Consider the following 16,830-nt stretch of genomic DNA (forward strand, 5'->3'; position numbering starts at 1 on the left):
ATTCTTCACCTGAAATTTTATCATTGTTCAATTGCATCTTAAATCATCTATCCTTTTGTCTAATATTTCTCCACTTACAACTGAGCTTTCAAACAGACATTATATAATTGCATATTACTCTCAACAATAAAGTCAAGCAGAGACCAAATCTTATTCTCCATTGTATCCCCAGAACCCAGAATAGTGCCTGGTACACAGCAGATCTTCAGTACGTGTTTGGTCAATTACACTGAAGTGGAGGGAGATTCAAGGGATTTCTGAAAACAGGCAGGATGGAGAAAATTTGCCTGCCATGCTTCTTTTTCCTTCTGTTAAACCCCTTCTCACTGAAACAGTTCTAAACTATGTTTCAAATTTAATAAATAGCTTTATAATGATGCCCCCAGGGTGTATCTGTATGTCAAAGAATAATGAATTTAAAGGAATTTCTAGCTATAGAAAAAGATCTGTGGACTGGAACTTCAGCCTTTATTATAAAATGGAGTCCATTTTATTTTGGTAGCCTGTCTTTGGAATTGCAATTATTTAGTGATTTTCTTCCACACCATCCACTTCCCCAGCTAAATGCTTGATTCTCACAGGTATCTTAACTCATCATGCCCTAAACGTACCCTCCAAAACAGTGTCTCTTCTGACCCTTCTCCGTCTTAGTAAATGGGTCTATTACTCAAGCCAAAACCTATGGTTATGTATAATTTCTCTCTCTCTCTTTTTTATTTTTTTTTTTTTTACCATTTATATCCAGTCCATCAGCGAGTTCTATCAGTTTTACTTCCAGAATATATCTGAAATACCTCTTCTCTGCATCCCCACAGCCTCCACCCTAATCCCACCTACCAACACTTCTCTCATGAATACTACAGGAGCCTCCTTACAAGGCTTCACTTCTACCCTCACCACAGAGACTCAGTTTTCTGCACAGAATCCTCAGCAATCTTTTACAAGTATACATTGCATCATGTTATTCCATCCCCCAGTTTAAAACTCTCCACAGTTAGGTTTTCAAGATTCGTTAATGTTGTTACATATAGTTGTAGTTCACTCATTTCATTTCTTTATAATAGTCCATTGTAAGCCTGTACCATCATTAAATTATCCATTCTACTGTTGATGAAAATGAGGTTTATTTCCAATTTGGGGTTATTGCAAACAAAACTTCTGTGAACCATCTTATATATGTTTCCTGGTACACATATTTTCCCAGCACACATACATTTCTGTAGTGTATAAACTTAGGGATGTGGTTGCTAGGTTGCAGGTTATGCAAAGACAAAATTCATCAAAACCAGGTAACACTGAAGCTAGGATTGTAAAATTAGATAGCAGGTTATATTTTTTTTTTAGGCAAGAAAAAAAATATTGTGAAGAAAGTGATTAGTGGTAGAGGGATAGCAACATGGGAAGCTCCTGAAGTGCTGATGTTCTGTTTCTTAACCTGGATGATGTTTCTTTTATAGCAATTCATTAAATGTATGTGCATTTTCACTTTACATAGTCATCTGCATGGTTGCTGTATTTCATGATAAAAGTAGCCATCTTCCCACAAATAATACAAATACACACCAAAAATACCACAAATAGACAACTAAAATAAAAACCTCCCTAGGTTTTACATTGCACTTAGAATAGTATTCAGTCCTTAGCATTGGTCAGTAAGTGCTGTGTGGTATGGACCCTAGCTAGTTCTTTACTCATTGTCCTCCCAATCACACTTTTTGATTTTTCTAATGCTCATCTCAACTTATTAGTCACAAATTTCTAAGGGCAGCAAAATTTTTCTGTAAAGGGCCAATGGTAAATATTTCAGAATTTTAAGGCTATGGGTTTCTTTCCCAACCATGCAACTCTTCCTTTGTGGCACAGGAGACAATACTATAAAAATGGGTATGGCTGTGTGACAATAAAACTTGATTTACAAAATAGGAGAGCAGTCTGGATTTGGCCCACAGACAGTAGTTGGACAACTTGTGATTAATTTTATTTCCTTTCCAATTAGACTGTTAGCTCCATGGGAGGAGAGATGTCTTTATCACTATCAGAGCACTGAAGATATATGCATAGAGGCCCTTATGGGTGAGCGCGTCCACTGGTTAAATTCCACACATTTACTTGTGTCTCTGTCCTTCCACAGTACCCATATAAATGAACACTCAGCATCATAAATAAGATACCATTTATTGAGCCCGTTCTGTGGGTCAGTCATTGAGCTACATACATTTTATGGATTTTGTTACTTAACACAGTGACCCTCTAATTTAGAACCCTTAGTATTCCCATTTTCAGGTGTGGAAAATCAGTTCCAAGCAAGTTATGAAACTTGATCAAGATCATACAAATCAGTGCAGAGGCTTATACACAAATCTATGTCCTTAACCTCTAATATTAATGGTGCCTCATAATTTAGATGAGTCACACGCCGTTGGATTATTGCAAGTTTTAAATGAGATCATGTATAAAGGGTTTAGCCAAGATATGTCAGTAAATGTTAGTTACAAGGTACCTTATCTTGCTTAATTTTCTCAAGGTAGTTGAGAGTATTATCAGTACTATTATTACTCCTAATTTATAATCAATGCTAATGTAAAGCCTTAATTTAAAGTGTTATTAGTCCTGATTCGAATCAAGAATTCCGAGGCTCACAGAGTTTAAAATACTTTGTCAGGTTCACATAATCAAGGAAATTGGAATTTGAAATTAGTTTTTTTGCTTCGACTTTCTATTCAATGAGATACCATAAGAAAAGAACGGATAAAGCAACAAGGAAATTTAAAACAAGGGGAGATTACTGAAAGCGTCAAGAAGGAAACATTTTAAGAAATAGATAGAATTTGGACAAACAGACATTTTGGGGGTGGGGTGGGTTAAAAGGGTGGGGATTGGGCAGAAGCGTTCCTAGTTTAGAAAACTCTGTGGTCCAGGTATCAGAGAGAGGCTTTCACAGAAGACGCAGCACACAGGGGCAGATGAAGCTGGGTACTGTTGTGTTTGCAGACCCCAGGGCAGGACATGGGAGGAAGAGATGTGGTTCTGGAACACCCTGGGCACACGGACGTGTAAGAGAAGGAAAGCCAAAGGACACAGAGAGGGAGTGGTGAGCAGGGGATAGGGGGACCAGAGAGTGGGTTCTAGTGTAAGCCACCGGAGGAACTTCTGTGGGAGGGTCCAGGCAGTTGAGCACGGGCAATATGGGAATTCCCTGGTGACCTCCATGGCTGCCACGTCCATGACATCGTGAATGTAGACACACAGACAGAGTAGTTCTAAGTGAGGAAAGTCAGACAATGAGTGTATTTTTCCCTCAAGAATCTGCGATAGAATAAGTAGCTACAGTGGCCTGTGGAGTGAGTGGGTAGAAAGGTTTTCTTAAGAGATGGCAAGAAATTAAGCATGCTTGTTGACTAAGGACAATAGGTTTTTATCATTTGCCCAAAACAAGTTGTAATTTTGAGTATACTTCTCCTCTCCACCCCAACCCCCATACCAAATTATTTTAGTTGCCGCTTATCTACCTGGAAAGTCTGACCTGCTTCATGTAGAAGTGGGACCTAATCTGACCACCCTTTGCCCCTTCCCCCTCACACTTGGATCCAACTACAGAGAAAAGAAAGTAGAATGTCAGCATTGAGAATGTGTGGGCAGGGGGAAGGCAGAGTGGTGTGCAGAGAGCCAGGAGCAAGAGGGGCTAGAGAACTAGAGGAAGAAGTTACGAACGAGAAGGGGTGGTGTGACCATCTGGGCCAGAACCACAATGAGGATGAGAACTGACAGTAGGTCCTGGGTTTCTTTATCTTATATGTACACTTCTTAGGTATAGGTCAGAAATATAAAACCAATAAACCATTTCCCTGCACAATGAAAGGCAGTTTGGGTATCAGAAAGTGGCCAAATCCTTGCCCACATAGTGTACACAATCTTAGTACACTTTTTTTACTTGGGGACAGTGATCATGTTCCCGTTTTGCACATATGGTCCTTATGCACTTAAGTAACGAAAAGCCAAGACTAATGAGGTCTGGATTTGGAGTCGAAGCTAGATGAATAGCTAAGAAAGAATGAATAGAAGCCAGAACTAGTTGGCAGGACACTGCCATCTTGAATTTAGCTACCTAACTTCTCGACAAGTAAAAGCCAACATTTTAGTGCCTGATTTCAGAGGGGTAGTTTGTAGCTAGTAATTTATTCATCATCCAGTCTTCTTTACAAATGGCATAGATTTGGGATGATGAGAAGAGTGTGAGAAAATTTGTACTCCTTCCTAGCTGCATTGTGTCATTAGTATTAGATGTTCATTTGACGGAGTCAATGTGCTATCTAATCTTACTTAGATGACTAAGGGGAATTTCTGGATTGGGGTTAAGGAATTTTGATAAGGACATGAAAAAATTATAGTATCTGTCCCAAACTTGTCTTTCTCTGCCTCTTCACAGGAAAGACACTGAGTTATTTTTCCTTTCTGGGATGGGTTTGTTTATTAACCCAACCAAGATCACATGGGATGTTTTTCATTGGTACATCTGGAAAAGTTCCAACACTGAGTCATGCATGCTTACTTTAGAAACTATGTCTAGCCTGGATTAAGGAGCAGCAAACTGCTATACAGATTTTTTTTTTTAAAAAAAAAAAAAGAAGCACATCTAGTGACAAAGAACAGAATAATATTTAAGAGCAAAGAAGCAAACTGACTTCTCTACTCAAAAAAAAAAAAAAAAAAAGCAGCCTGACCAAAGAGTTGTTTGTTCTATGGGGTAACAGCAACTTATTCTTGTTATCGTTTAAGACGTGCAAACTTTGCTATGCAAACCTGATTTCATGTTGGCCACCTATGAAGCCAGAACCTTATGAGCAGATAGAGCTAGGAAAAGGAAAGCAAGCAAGCAGTAGATGGCCCTCCCAGAAGAGGTACATGAATTCCTTAAAATGACACATACTTCTTCAGCCTTCTTAAAACCACCTATTTCTCTCATTGCTCATCACATATGTTCTCAGCTTACCTCCATTGTTCTCATATATCTGCAAGGAAAGCAAGAAAAGATTATATTCGAGCACTTAGTTTATGTTTTTAGAGAACAACTAAGAGATGCTGGAAAACAAATAGTTAAAATGAAGGCCTCCAGCATATGCTCATTCCTGACAGAGGGGACAGGTGGAATGAGAAGGGTGCAGGAGCCAGAGCTCACTCCATTCTTTACCTTGGGCCTTGGGCCTCTCTGAGCCTCCAACCATCACAGAAGGTACTGGAGTCATGGACACCTTCCTGGTCTCCAGCCAAATGCAGGAATACCTGTGCTACACACATGAACCGCTGAAGTGGGTGGCACAATTCCATCATCTGCACATCACCTCCGTCCTTGTATCCAACTCTCAGAACATTCACAGGAGGCCTTCCTTAATATAAGCTCCGGATCCCAACTGCAAAATGCAGAGCAAAATATGTGCAAATCTGGAATCTAAGTAACTTTCTCATTAACTAGTGTGTGACTCCAGGATAGAATTAGACATTCACAACTAAAATTTAAGTAGATCAGGGTCCTTTTTTCTCTTCCTTTCTACTCTTTTTTACTTTTCTGAGAATGCCAGTATCAAGAGATTGAGAGAAAAGACGTGAGCAAATATAGTCATTTGGATTCTCGATGCTGAATATCTATTGTCTAAACGTTAAGGGAGATAAACATCTTTTATTAAGGTTTTGAATTGATAGAGAATATTTTCTCTTCAATGTTATTTGTATTTTTATGTCCCTCATTGAACCTTTAAAAAATAAAATGTGCTGAGTCTTATTTGTCTCATTTCTAACAGGGTTAATACCACATGGAGTTGCTGTTAGGATGAAAAAAAAAAAGAAGCATTTAGAACAGTAACAGGAAAATAGTAGGCGCTCAGTAAATGACAGTCACCCTTTTGTTTATCAGGTGGATACGACTGTCTATCCTGCTTCCTGCTATAAGAAAAGAATTAGGGAGAGCCTTGAGAGTTTGGGTTTTCAGTCACAAAATATGTAGGTGAACACAGAATTGCATTTCCACCAATTGATGAATATATGTTGCTTGTCGATGGGCTGCCAAATGTTATTACATAATCCAAATTTAAGGGCCCTAAAAATATGACCTACCCAGTCCCAGCCCATTTCCCACAACTCAGTTGCTTGTCACTTCAGTACAACTGCCCACTTGCCATCCTGGGAGCATTCTCCTTCTTTCCCTCTCATGCTTCATTCTCTGGCTGGGAATGGCTAACTTCCCATTTTTTTCTTCTTTCTACCATCTTTACTCACACAACCTCCATTCAACATCTTCCGCATCTACTCAATCAAATGTGATGTCCTCTTCCTTTGAGCTCATGTAATGCTTTGTAATTTCTCTTGTACATCTCCTGTCATGGCAGTATGGTGGTTAAGAACTTGAATTCTGCCACCTGACTGTGTGGGTTCTAATCTAGACTCTACCACTTACTAGACCTGTGAGTTCTAAAAAATACTTGAACCTCTCTGAATCTGTTTCTTCATCTGTAAAAGGACAATAATAGTACTTGCTTCAAAGGGTTAAGGATTAAACGAGACGTGCATATAAAGCGCTCACTTAGCACAGTGTCTAGCACATGCAAAGCACTAAAACCGTAGCCAGCAGGAGTAGTAGGACAGTGTTTTTATTATTATTTGTGCCCTGTTCTTCTTTATTGGAGACAAAATGCCTCAGAGGCAATAGTTGGCTTTATTCATAATAGAGGTCTCAGTGCATTGCTCTGCTGTCTTGCTACTCAAAGTGTTTGCAGTCGCCTGGAAGTTTGTTATATATGCAGGATCTCAGAGTTTACACCTGTAGAATCAGCTTCTGTATTTTGACAAGGTCTCTGGGTGATACAGATATATTACAGATATATATATACTATATAACATATATAACAATATAATAATATATATCATATATATTACAGATTATATATATATATATATATATATATATATATATATATATATATATACTGAAAGTTGAGAAATGCTGCACTCAATTCACTGAATTCAGTTGCTGAAGCTGACGTTTTAATTATTCTAGTAATTCCCATCAGGAAAATAGATACTCAGTACTGCCATTAGATAGCTATTATTAATTTGTAGGATCTTTTAGACCACTGGTTATCAAAGTGTGCTCCCTGGATCAGCAGCATCAGATTCACTTGGGAATTTGTTAGAAATACGAATTTTCAGGTGATTCTAATGCAGCATAGAGGTCGAGATTGAGAACTACTGCTTTAGAAGCTACCAGAAGTACCACATTAATATCATGCATCTCCTTCTTCCTGCCTTTTTAGTTCTTTTCTTGCTTCATCACAAAAGGCAAGTAAGGTCGAATATTGTAAAATATCGGGTTTCCTCTCTATGTTTTTCTTTTCAGGTGTATGGAACACGCAGCCTAAATGACTTATCTGCAGTCCCTATGTTTTGTTTTGTTTTAATTTTATTCATTTTTTGAATAGGTGATAGATGCACATGGTATAAAATTCCCAAGGTACAAGAGTTTACGGTGAAAAGTAAGTCACCCTCCTTCTGCTCGCTCCAGTAACATAGTTGCCGTCTCCAAAGTCAATCACTGCATTTCCGGTGCACACATTTATCGAGCACTTATTATGTGCCAAGCACAGTTCTGGGCACTAAATATGGAACAAAACACACAAAAATCCCTGCCCTCACAGAGCTTACATTTTGGTTATCAATTTCTTATAGTATTTGTTCAATAGCATAGCACATTGCAGTAGTTAAAAGCAGAGCCCTGTAGTCAAACTGACTGAGTTTACATTTGATTTTCCCCGTATTCTAAGTGATCTTACTCTACCAGTGTGAACTGGGTTTTCTTTATCTTCAAATAGAGATAAGAATTCTATTTTATAATGTTATTGTGAGAATTATATAATACTTATAAAATGCCAATCAGTGCCTAGAACATAATAAATGCTCAGTAAATATCCGTGTTGATGAGATCTCATTCTACTGTTCTATAATGTAGACAAGAAATAGTTAAAGGATTTTTTTCCCCAATAGTTTTCATTTCTTCTCTTCACTATGTGATGATCAAAAGAATCACTTTTCAGAACAAGCACTGTAAATTTAAATCTTCTAAATTCTGATCATTGACTGCTTCCCTGTAAGACTATTTGCTGCGTTCTATTAAGAAATCAACTCCTAATACGTCACTAGAGTATATAGACTATGTTCTTTATTCATTCTAATTATGCTTTTTAAAAATCTCATGTAATTTGGAGAGTTTCTACTGTTAAATCATTTAAGGTGTTTTATACTATTGGTTTCAACTTTATAATGGTACAAAATACTTTGGGAGATTCTACGTTTCACATCAGAGAAATTAAGCAAAGTTTCTGACAATATAGTTTTGTATAGTTACCTTAAGGAATTTTCTGTATGATTCCTTGCAAAAAAAAAAAAGGGAAAAAAAAACTTCTAAGGCATGAAAATACTTTCAACTATTAGGCCAAGAACTGTTTCCTTTATTCAGCATGAAAAAGATCATTAGTGAGCATAACAAAAGATTGCAAGGAAATTGGGTTAGGTATATTCCAGGTACTGACAATGGGCCACTAACTCGGAAGCTAAAAAGAATGAGGGTCACAGTCCTGATAATCATTTAATATACGTATTATCTTTCCTTCTCTCCTTGGTCCCTGATTCTATTTTGTATTATTTCCTAGTAGACAAAGTGTATGAATCTTTGGAAGGTTGATTGTGGTACTAGAAACCTCTTCTCTTAACCTAATCGTGACAGGAGTACTAGGAAGAGGAGATAGCTGGGACATTGAAGTGAAACACCTCTGAATAGCTTTCTTTCGTTGTTTGTTTAATGGGAGGATCAAGGTAGATTTGGGTTGTTTTATATTCTTGTTTAAATATTTTCTAGCCTCTGGTATTTTCTTGTCAGAAATGGATTAACAATATTGGTATGCTCCGATTCGTATCTCTACGAACCACCAAGAAGCCGACACCGATGCAAGAGCAAGAGGGAGTTTATTTCAGACTCGAGTCCGGACCTCAGTCCGCACACCGGACGCAGCAGTGAATAGGAGGCGGTCCCGAACATGGGGCTTCAGGGATATTTGAAGGGAAAAATTGTAAGCACAGGGAGCGATGTCTTGGCGTTACAGGATTAGTACAATGAGCTTATCTCTTAGCAGGATTGGCTGGGTGATGGCGCCAAGGAACAAGGCGGGGAATTTGGAGAGTTACTTTCTATAGTTGCTCTGATTGGCTGAGTCTAGGGTGGGGCAATCATCTCGCTATCTGCAGCTTTTCCAGGAACTGGCCCGTGCTTAAGATGGAGTCTTATACCTAAGATGGAGTCACTTTGGTTGTTCAATATGAACATCAATGCTTCAAATTTTGAAAGACATAAAATCAACACTAAACAGATGAGGACTCCTCTCATGGCATTTACCAGTGTACTCCTGGACTTTGTCCCCGTTAATCATATAATGCACTCGGAGCTAATTTTAATTTATTACAGATGCATTAAGTGACCAGTGTGTGATCTCTTTGGCTTACCTTTGGACCTTCTCATGTCTACTAATTATTACAGTGTAACATCTCTGAACTCAGTGGTTTAATTTATTATCTCCCATGGTAGTGTGAGTTAACTGTGCTCAGCTGGGTTCTAGAGATCTTTTATGAGATGACAGTCAGCAGCTAAGGTAAGAGTAACATGGCAGGATGTTCCATATAATGTCTTCATTCAAAAGTCTGTCCCGTAGCTAAGATAACTGGAACAGCAAAGGGTTGGCTGGACATCCCTGTCTCTCTGTGCTGTCTCTCTGTATAGCAATCTTGAGCTTCTTTACAACCACGGCAGTCTCAGGGTGGTCAAATTTCTTACACTGGGACTGGCTTACCCTGAACAAGTGTTCCAATAGACTTGAGTAGAAACTGTAAGTTTTCTTTTAACTCAGACTCAGAAGTCATGCAAAATGACGTCTGCATGTTATTGTTCAAGAATCAAGCCACTGTACCTAACACTTCTAGGAAACAAACACACATAAGTACTCTTAGTAAGTGGGAAATTGTGGTTCTTGGTTTAAAAACAAATAAACCAAGTACATCTGATGTGGTATAAGTGCTGTCCATTAATCAAATTACCTTGTGTTGGCTTGTACACACTTGTAAGAAGTGTTGGTCAGAAGCTGCCTGCCACTAATTAGAATATTTTGGGGGTTATGGAATGTATTACAGGCAGTTAATAAGTCACTCAGTACAGGTCATACCATTCTTCTCTAATTTTTGGTCCAATGGTGTGTAGTCTCATACAATAATTGTAGAATATGTAATATGTTATTTATTGAAAGGAGAGTGAGTTAGCTTTGTTCATTCATTTATTGTTCATTCATTCATTCATTCATTCAAAAAATATTTGTCGAGTGCCTATAATGAGCCAGGCCCTGTGTTAGGCAAAAGAGAACAGGGACAAGTTGCTGCTATTGTTGAATTTTGCCCTCGTGGGTATAAATAGCAGCAATTTTAAATGCTAACTAACTCTGTGAGTTCATGCTTTCAGATGCTTGGGAACTAGACAAAGTTCTGTTACAGAATAATAGTAACAATTAGTGCTTATAAACCCTTACTTTGTGCATTATTTCATTTAATCCTTCCTCCCCACCCCCCAAGGTCTTAGAATAGAGGCAGAGTTTCTTTCTCAGTTTTGTAGGAGTTGAAACTGCGACTCAGAGTAAAGAATGTTCCAAAGGTCACCAAATCAGTAAATGGTGGAACTTGGGATTTGAATCCAGAGCATCTACTATGCAAAACTGTGTTAAAATAATAACATTGTCTTAAATTCCATACCTTTTAAGAACTGTTTTCACCCTTTTAAAATGGTGAATGCATAATTACTTAATGTCATAAGCTATTTTAATCAATCTTTGACCAAATGTATTGACAGCTCCCACTTCCACCCCTACCTCAGGCTTCTTTTGGTTTCACAATGATCATTCCCAAAGTCTAAGACGGATGGACAAAACAGTGAAAGTTTTATTTATATTTGACTGTATACCAGTCATCAAGCTCGACATGCCAAAAGAGTGCTAAGTTGCTGTGGCATGCAGATGAGAAAATAACCAACCTCTTTAATAAAAGCAATCCTGAATTCCAAAAATATTTATGGGGCACTTACAATATGCCAGGCCAAGGAAAAATTTGGTTTCTAATCTAGAGGATCTCACCATCCAGGAGGAGAGATCAAGTAGATGTTTCTAATGGTAATCTACTCTGATAAGGGAATCTCCTGTGAGGGTCACCTCATTTAAGATGGTGAAGGTGGGAGGAGTTCTAGAGTCAAAGACTGGAGAAATTACTCAGGTAAAGAAGAGGGGTAAAGAAGAGACTGTACCCTATGTAATGGTTCAAAGTCTAAAGACTTTCATGAATTCTAGGGACTGAAATTATTCTGTATAACAGAGGGGACAGGGTAAGTGTGAAGGAGTGGCCAGGGAGAGGCTGGCCAAGAAGTCAAAAGGGCAGACGCTTTTCATTGCACTACCTGTGAGGAAGCTTGAGTGACAGTCATTGAATAAGGAATTGCTGAGTATTTTGGATTTTAAGTGCAGTTATGGAACACAGATTAATGTTTAAATGTTTCCTCCATTTTAACCATGGCTTTCCCTTCCTTTCTTTATGGGTTTGGAAATTATTCTTTGGCTTGGTAATATTTTTCAATATGTACCAAGTATTATAAATGGCTTTCCTTCTATTTCTGCATATTTACAATGTTAATTACAGCCAGGCTAGTCAAATTAAAACATCATTTCGTCTTAATAGTAGATGAGCCATTTATTCATTTATTTATATACTTATCCAGGAAAAACAAATGTTTCTCACTTCATCAATTCTACAAATTCAGATTTCTGTATATTTAGGTAATAATCCAAGAGATAGTTGCATTATCATGAGAAAGTGCTACAATCCACTTACTTCAGCAAGATGGTTTCATACCCTTATTTTCTACCCTGAGAAAAAGCAATTGAAATTGCCTCTCAGCGTGCTCATACAAAGATGGAGGATGCAGACGTCCCCTGCTTAGCTTTTTCCTCCGGGGCCAGCATAAGCAGGGTGGAGCAGCTGAGAAGGGAGGCCAGGGGTCCAAGAAAGAGGGAAACAATGTAGCATAGTGGCAGAAGGACCTCCTCCATGCCACCAGCCAACAGCAATTCCCCCCTGTGCTTCTCTCTCCAGGGACCGCTCAAGAAGGGAGAACCAGTTTGTTCCTTTGTATTAAAATATGTATTGAAAAATATGAAAGAGTTGAGCCAAAAATAAGGCAGAACATCCACTTGCTTTTCCTAGCTTGTCTCGCTTCTGCTCTTTTCTTCAAATTCTTGATAAAAGGCAGTGGTGATGAGTAAGTGCGTTCACGGGAACTTCTTGGAGAGTTGTAGAAATCACCGCTGCTTCTCTTTGCCCCACAGTTTCACAACCCGAACTCAAGGGCAGGCCCTCCCTCTCTTTTTTTCTCCCTCCTTCCACCTGACAGGGACCATAAATAACCGAGGCTCCAGCTCAGGGTGTTCCCAGCTGAGAACAAAGTTGAAAGTTTGCCTGGAGCTCCCTGCTACTCCCCGCCTAAGCCACTTCTTTGTTTTCTTCTCCTGTTTTTCCTCTACCTGGATTGGCCGGCTCTTCATTCACGTTGGAGAAGAGTCGCCTCCTAATTAAATGCAGCACCTCGCTTGCTCGCTTGCTCTCCCTGGATTTCAAGCTGTCTCGGTTACCCTGTTAGGCACCGAGCACTGGTATCAAATTACCGAAAGTCTACACTCAAGCAGCCCTCATATTTACATACAAATAACTCCAGGGCTTGCATTTATGTCACCATTGGGTCCTGCTAGAGGCTTGCCAGAGGAGTTTCTAATCCAATCAGAAGGAGCTTTAAAAGGATGTCTGCGGAGTGATCAAAAGGATCTTCATCTCAATTAAGAGTAGCCAAGTTTTGTTTCTTTTTTTCTTTCTCTGAAATATTGAAACTCTTTGAACTCTGATGAGTAGGAAAAGATGTGTAATTCCTCAATTGCCTAGAGGAGACGAAGATACTGAGAGGAACTCGGTGGTAGTGGTGAAGACGGTGGATAAAACCCAGGGATTGGTTTGTTTGGGCTGATTTGGAGGTAGATTCTAAATCGCTGGTTAAGGAATTCCTGGAAACATCAGGAAAGCATCTGATCAGCCTAGCCTGGTGGAAATGGCTTTACCGCAGAGTAAGATCTTTCTTTAAGTTGTACTTGGTGTGTTCTGTTTTTGTCTCATATGTGGTGAATGTGCAAATGGCCCAGCTGTAAATAGTTACTTAAAATAATCTCTGGGTACTGGGTCACAGTAGAAAGTTGATCTGTTTAGTTTTTACATTTGCAAAAAACAGTAGTTGACAGTATATTTTTAGATTTGATTGCTAGTTTAAAAGCTGAGCTCTTGTGGTTTCCTGAGTTTAAATGAATGGAAATTATAAACGGTACTGAGAGAGGAATTGGAAAATATAGCTGGGGCGGATGAATCACTTACCTTTGAGAAAACATAATGTACACACTTTTGAAATCTCTCTCAGCCAGCTAAGTTTATGTCCAGAAAGAGAACGAGAGTCATTAAAAGGAGACAGAGTTTGCCTGTTTGCAGAAGGAACTTTTCTACAGCCCGTGCTACATTTTGCGAAGGATGGGAACTGTCCCAGAGGGCAAAAGGCATCTGGAAAACCTGCCCTGTCACTCTCGGAATGTGGTTTTTCCGTGTGAGGTCATGTTATGCACATGTAGCTAGTAAAAGTATTTTATGTGATTAACTCTTTGTATTGATGGGTAAGGAGCAATTTATATGGCCCTTTTTTCAAATTGCCAAAACCCACCATTTGATCTCTAGAAGGCAGAGCTGGGGCAGCTCGACTGAGTCATTAATGTGATAGGTTTAGAAACAGTTGAAAGTCCATGTGTTTTAACATTTCCCCAACTGAGCAGTTATAATTCAGATTAAATAACTGGCTAGTTTCTTACTTACATAAGACCCAAACTGAAAAATTCTGTGTATGAGAAGACTATTTAAATGAAAGTCTGTTCCCTTCCCCCATATAATTTCCAGAATGGTAAAGAAGAGGTAGTAGTTTTTTGTTTTGTTTCGTTTTGTTTTGTTTGCAATCAACATTCCATTCAAACAAGCTGCCCTCATCACGGTGAAGTGTGGAAAACTGGTATAAAAGATCCTCCTTTCTGGTCAGCTGGGGCTTGAGGGGGAGAAAGGAGATGGGGAAATGTCTTAAAATTGATACTTAACACCAAGAGCTCTTCCTGCTACTTAAATTCACTCTTGAAATTATGAACTAACCTCTGCCTATACTTTTCCCTGCTAAACGGCAGTCAACAAATATTATCCAGGGGATAGGAGAAGATGAATATGAGAGAATGGGTGATTTGCTGATGACCAGAGGAGCAGGTTTCTCCACAGAAGGCACATTTTCAAAAGGAAAGCTTCTGATTTGGGCTTGCTGTACTTCCGCAGGTGAAGATGCAATGACAGGGGACACTGACAAGTATCTCGGGCCACAGGACCTTAAGGAATTGGGTGATGATTCTCTGCCTGCCGAAGGCTACATGGGCTTCAGTCTTGGGGCCCGTTCCGCCAGGTATTTTATTGTTCTTATTTTTTCATAGTTAATTTAAAATAACCATGATTTATCATAAACCAAAATCATTTTCATTTTTCACATTATCCCCAAATGTGCTCTTTGAATGAGGATGTGAATTTGGTGAAATGTTGTCAACTCCAGTATACATGCTCTGCTATTTTCTTTTGTGGTTTTCAGTCCTAATTTTATGTGATTGACCATGTTTATCATTTGTTCTTTTTTCCCTATTTTGCAGTCATGCTTCAAGCATAGTAGCAAAAGTTCTCACTGGCATAACTGGGAGAACCTATCTGGGTTACATGCTTCAAAATTAAATTTTGTTCTATGTTGAAAGGAAAATCTTATTTTCCAATAAGTAAGAAATGTTCGTACTAATTGTTCACTATTCTCTTCTCATTACTGAAAGAATAATTCATGATTGAAACTTAAAAGGAAATTTTTGTTTTAAAAAAATTACATATTGTTTATTAGAATTGTCTAAACAATGAACTTACCTGTGACAGGAGTCACAAATAGGAAAGGTGGCAAATTCAGTCCTTAAAACTGAAGTTTAAAACTTTTGTATGGGGAAAACCTTGGCTCAAACTTTTCTGACAGCAGCGTTTGAAAGAAATAGGACCCTGTCTGGAATTTGAGGACTTCTTTTCTCTGGTTGGATTAACAGCTTGTTTGCTGACAGTGAAGTTATTTTAAAGCTAATAATTAAACCACCTAAGCCAGAGCCCTAGGGACATTTTCCTATAGTTTAAATATCTGTTGTAAAAACTTTCATTGTCTAACAGTAAATTGCATTTCCCACAAAGTAAACCAGGGAGTTTATTCTGTGTCCTTGATGTGGCCAGTTTAGATACTGAATTGATTTTTCTTCGAGTTAGTCTTTTTTCAATAGAGTTTGGAGCCTCGTATACTTAGTAGAATTTTTGCTTTATAAATATATTTATGAAAGGCCTTAAAGTCTTGTTTTAGTGGATGTTGTTAATAAGGAAAAAATAACTTTTTAAAAATATATAATGTTTAGGTAATCACAGATAGCAAAAGTTATAACTGAAAACATGCAGAATTTTCAAGGATCTCAAGGGAAAATTTCATTAAGAGATTTAATAGATTTCATAATGCCATAACTAGCCAATTCTCTTCTCCAATAATATATAAAAGAGAACATTTTGTGAATTAGCCATTTGTATATAGAAAATTGTAGCAGCTGACATCCAGTGAGAGATGAAACCAGAATACTGTCTCATAACTTTTTCCCAAGACAGTTCTAAGGCTTTCACACTACTGGTTTTGATTGCACCATTATTATTATTTGTTGCTGTTATATGTAACTCATTTTTTTTTACATTGGCAACTCATGTTATGCTCAGAGACAAATATAAAAAATGCTATAATGCCAATATATTTTTAAGGTATTGTTAGAGTATTGCCAAGTATGATATTCTGAGTGTAACATTTAAAGAGGAATACATTAAATGTGTAATTCATTCAACCATAACATTATTTTTCTTTTTTCCCTTGTCTGATTCTTTTTGCTTTCTACTTCTGTTTTTTTCTAAAAATACTTTAAAATAGTCCCAAGATCAGGTAAGAAGAACAGCACCTTTACAGTGTTTCTCTGCCTTTCCCTGACTCATTTTCTCATTTTTATTTTCTTCGGCATTGTGATGTGATGTGCTGTGATGTGCTGCGATGTGCTTTTTTTTTCTGTTCAGCTTTAGAAAATCAGTTTTGTGATTCCAAGGAAATTAGCAAGTAACTAAATGTATGATAAGAAACGTTAATTATGCAAAATTGACTGAATACTTAAGGAATTTATTTCCCTTAACAAAGTTTGTATAGTGCATGAAGTAACTGGAGAAATTTCATCGGACTTAAAAGAAAAAGTCTGGAAGGGCTGTTTGTTGGCTGGTTGCTGTTTTATTTGAGTTGTGCTAGGTACATTAGTATAATTTTAGAATTCTGAGATGTGTGGTTTTCTAACACTTCCTGTATTTAACACTTAGGGTATAATGATGGCTACAAATAATATAATTGACCTTAGTTAAAAACAATTTAATGCTTTCCAGATCCCCATGCAAATAATGTCTAATTTTAGTAGCTGAAATTACTTCGATGTATTAAGGATTCAGAGTAAAGCTTGATGGATTTAATTGGCTCCATCTGTCTAATGTAAGTTGGTCTGG

General features: G+C 38.0%; 1 protein-coding gene across 20 annotated transcripts in view; it reads left to right on the top strand.

Annotated features, from left to right (window-relative positions):
• ANK3 (ankyrin 3) overlaps positions 1-16,830 on the top strand; it is a 567,956-nt gene that overhangs the window by 465,352 nt on the left and 85,774 nt on the right. For 13 of the 20 annotated variants that reach the window (XM_016127609.2, XM_036222256.1, XM_036222255.1 and 10 more), the window contains one exon: positions 14,524-14,647. In XM_016127609.2, coding sequence (XP_015983095.2) covers positions 14,524-14,647 — 124 coding nt within the window. Of the gene's footprint in view, positions 1-7,469; positions 7,524-10,420; positions 13,239-14,523; positions 14,648-16,219; positions 16,232-16,830 lie in introns of those variants that run through there. The other 7 variants (XM_036222260.1, XM_036222264.1, XM_036222266.1 and 4 more) reach the window with 3 other exon arrangements.

This window comes from Rousettus aegyptiacus, unplaced genomic scaffold (assembly GCF_014176215.1).
Source record: "Rousettus aegyptiacus isolate mRouAeg1 unplaced genomic scaffold, mRouAeg1.p scaffold_m13_p_6, whole genome shotgun sequence".
Taxonomy (NCBI): domain Eukaryota; kingdom Metazoa; phylum Chordata; class Mammalia; order Chiroptera; family Pteropodidae; genus Rousettus; species Rousettus aegyptiacus.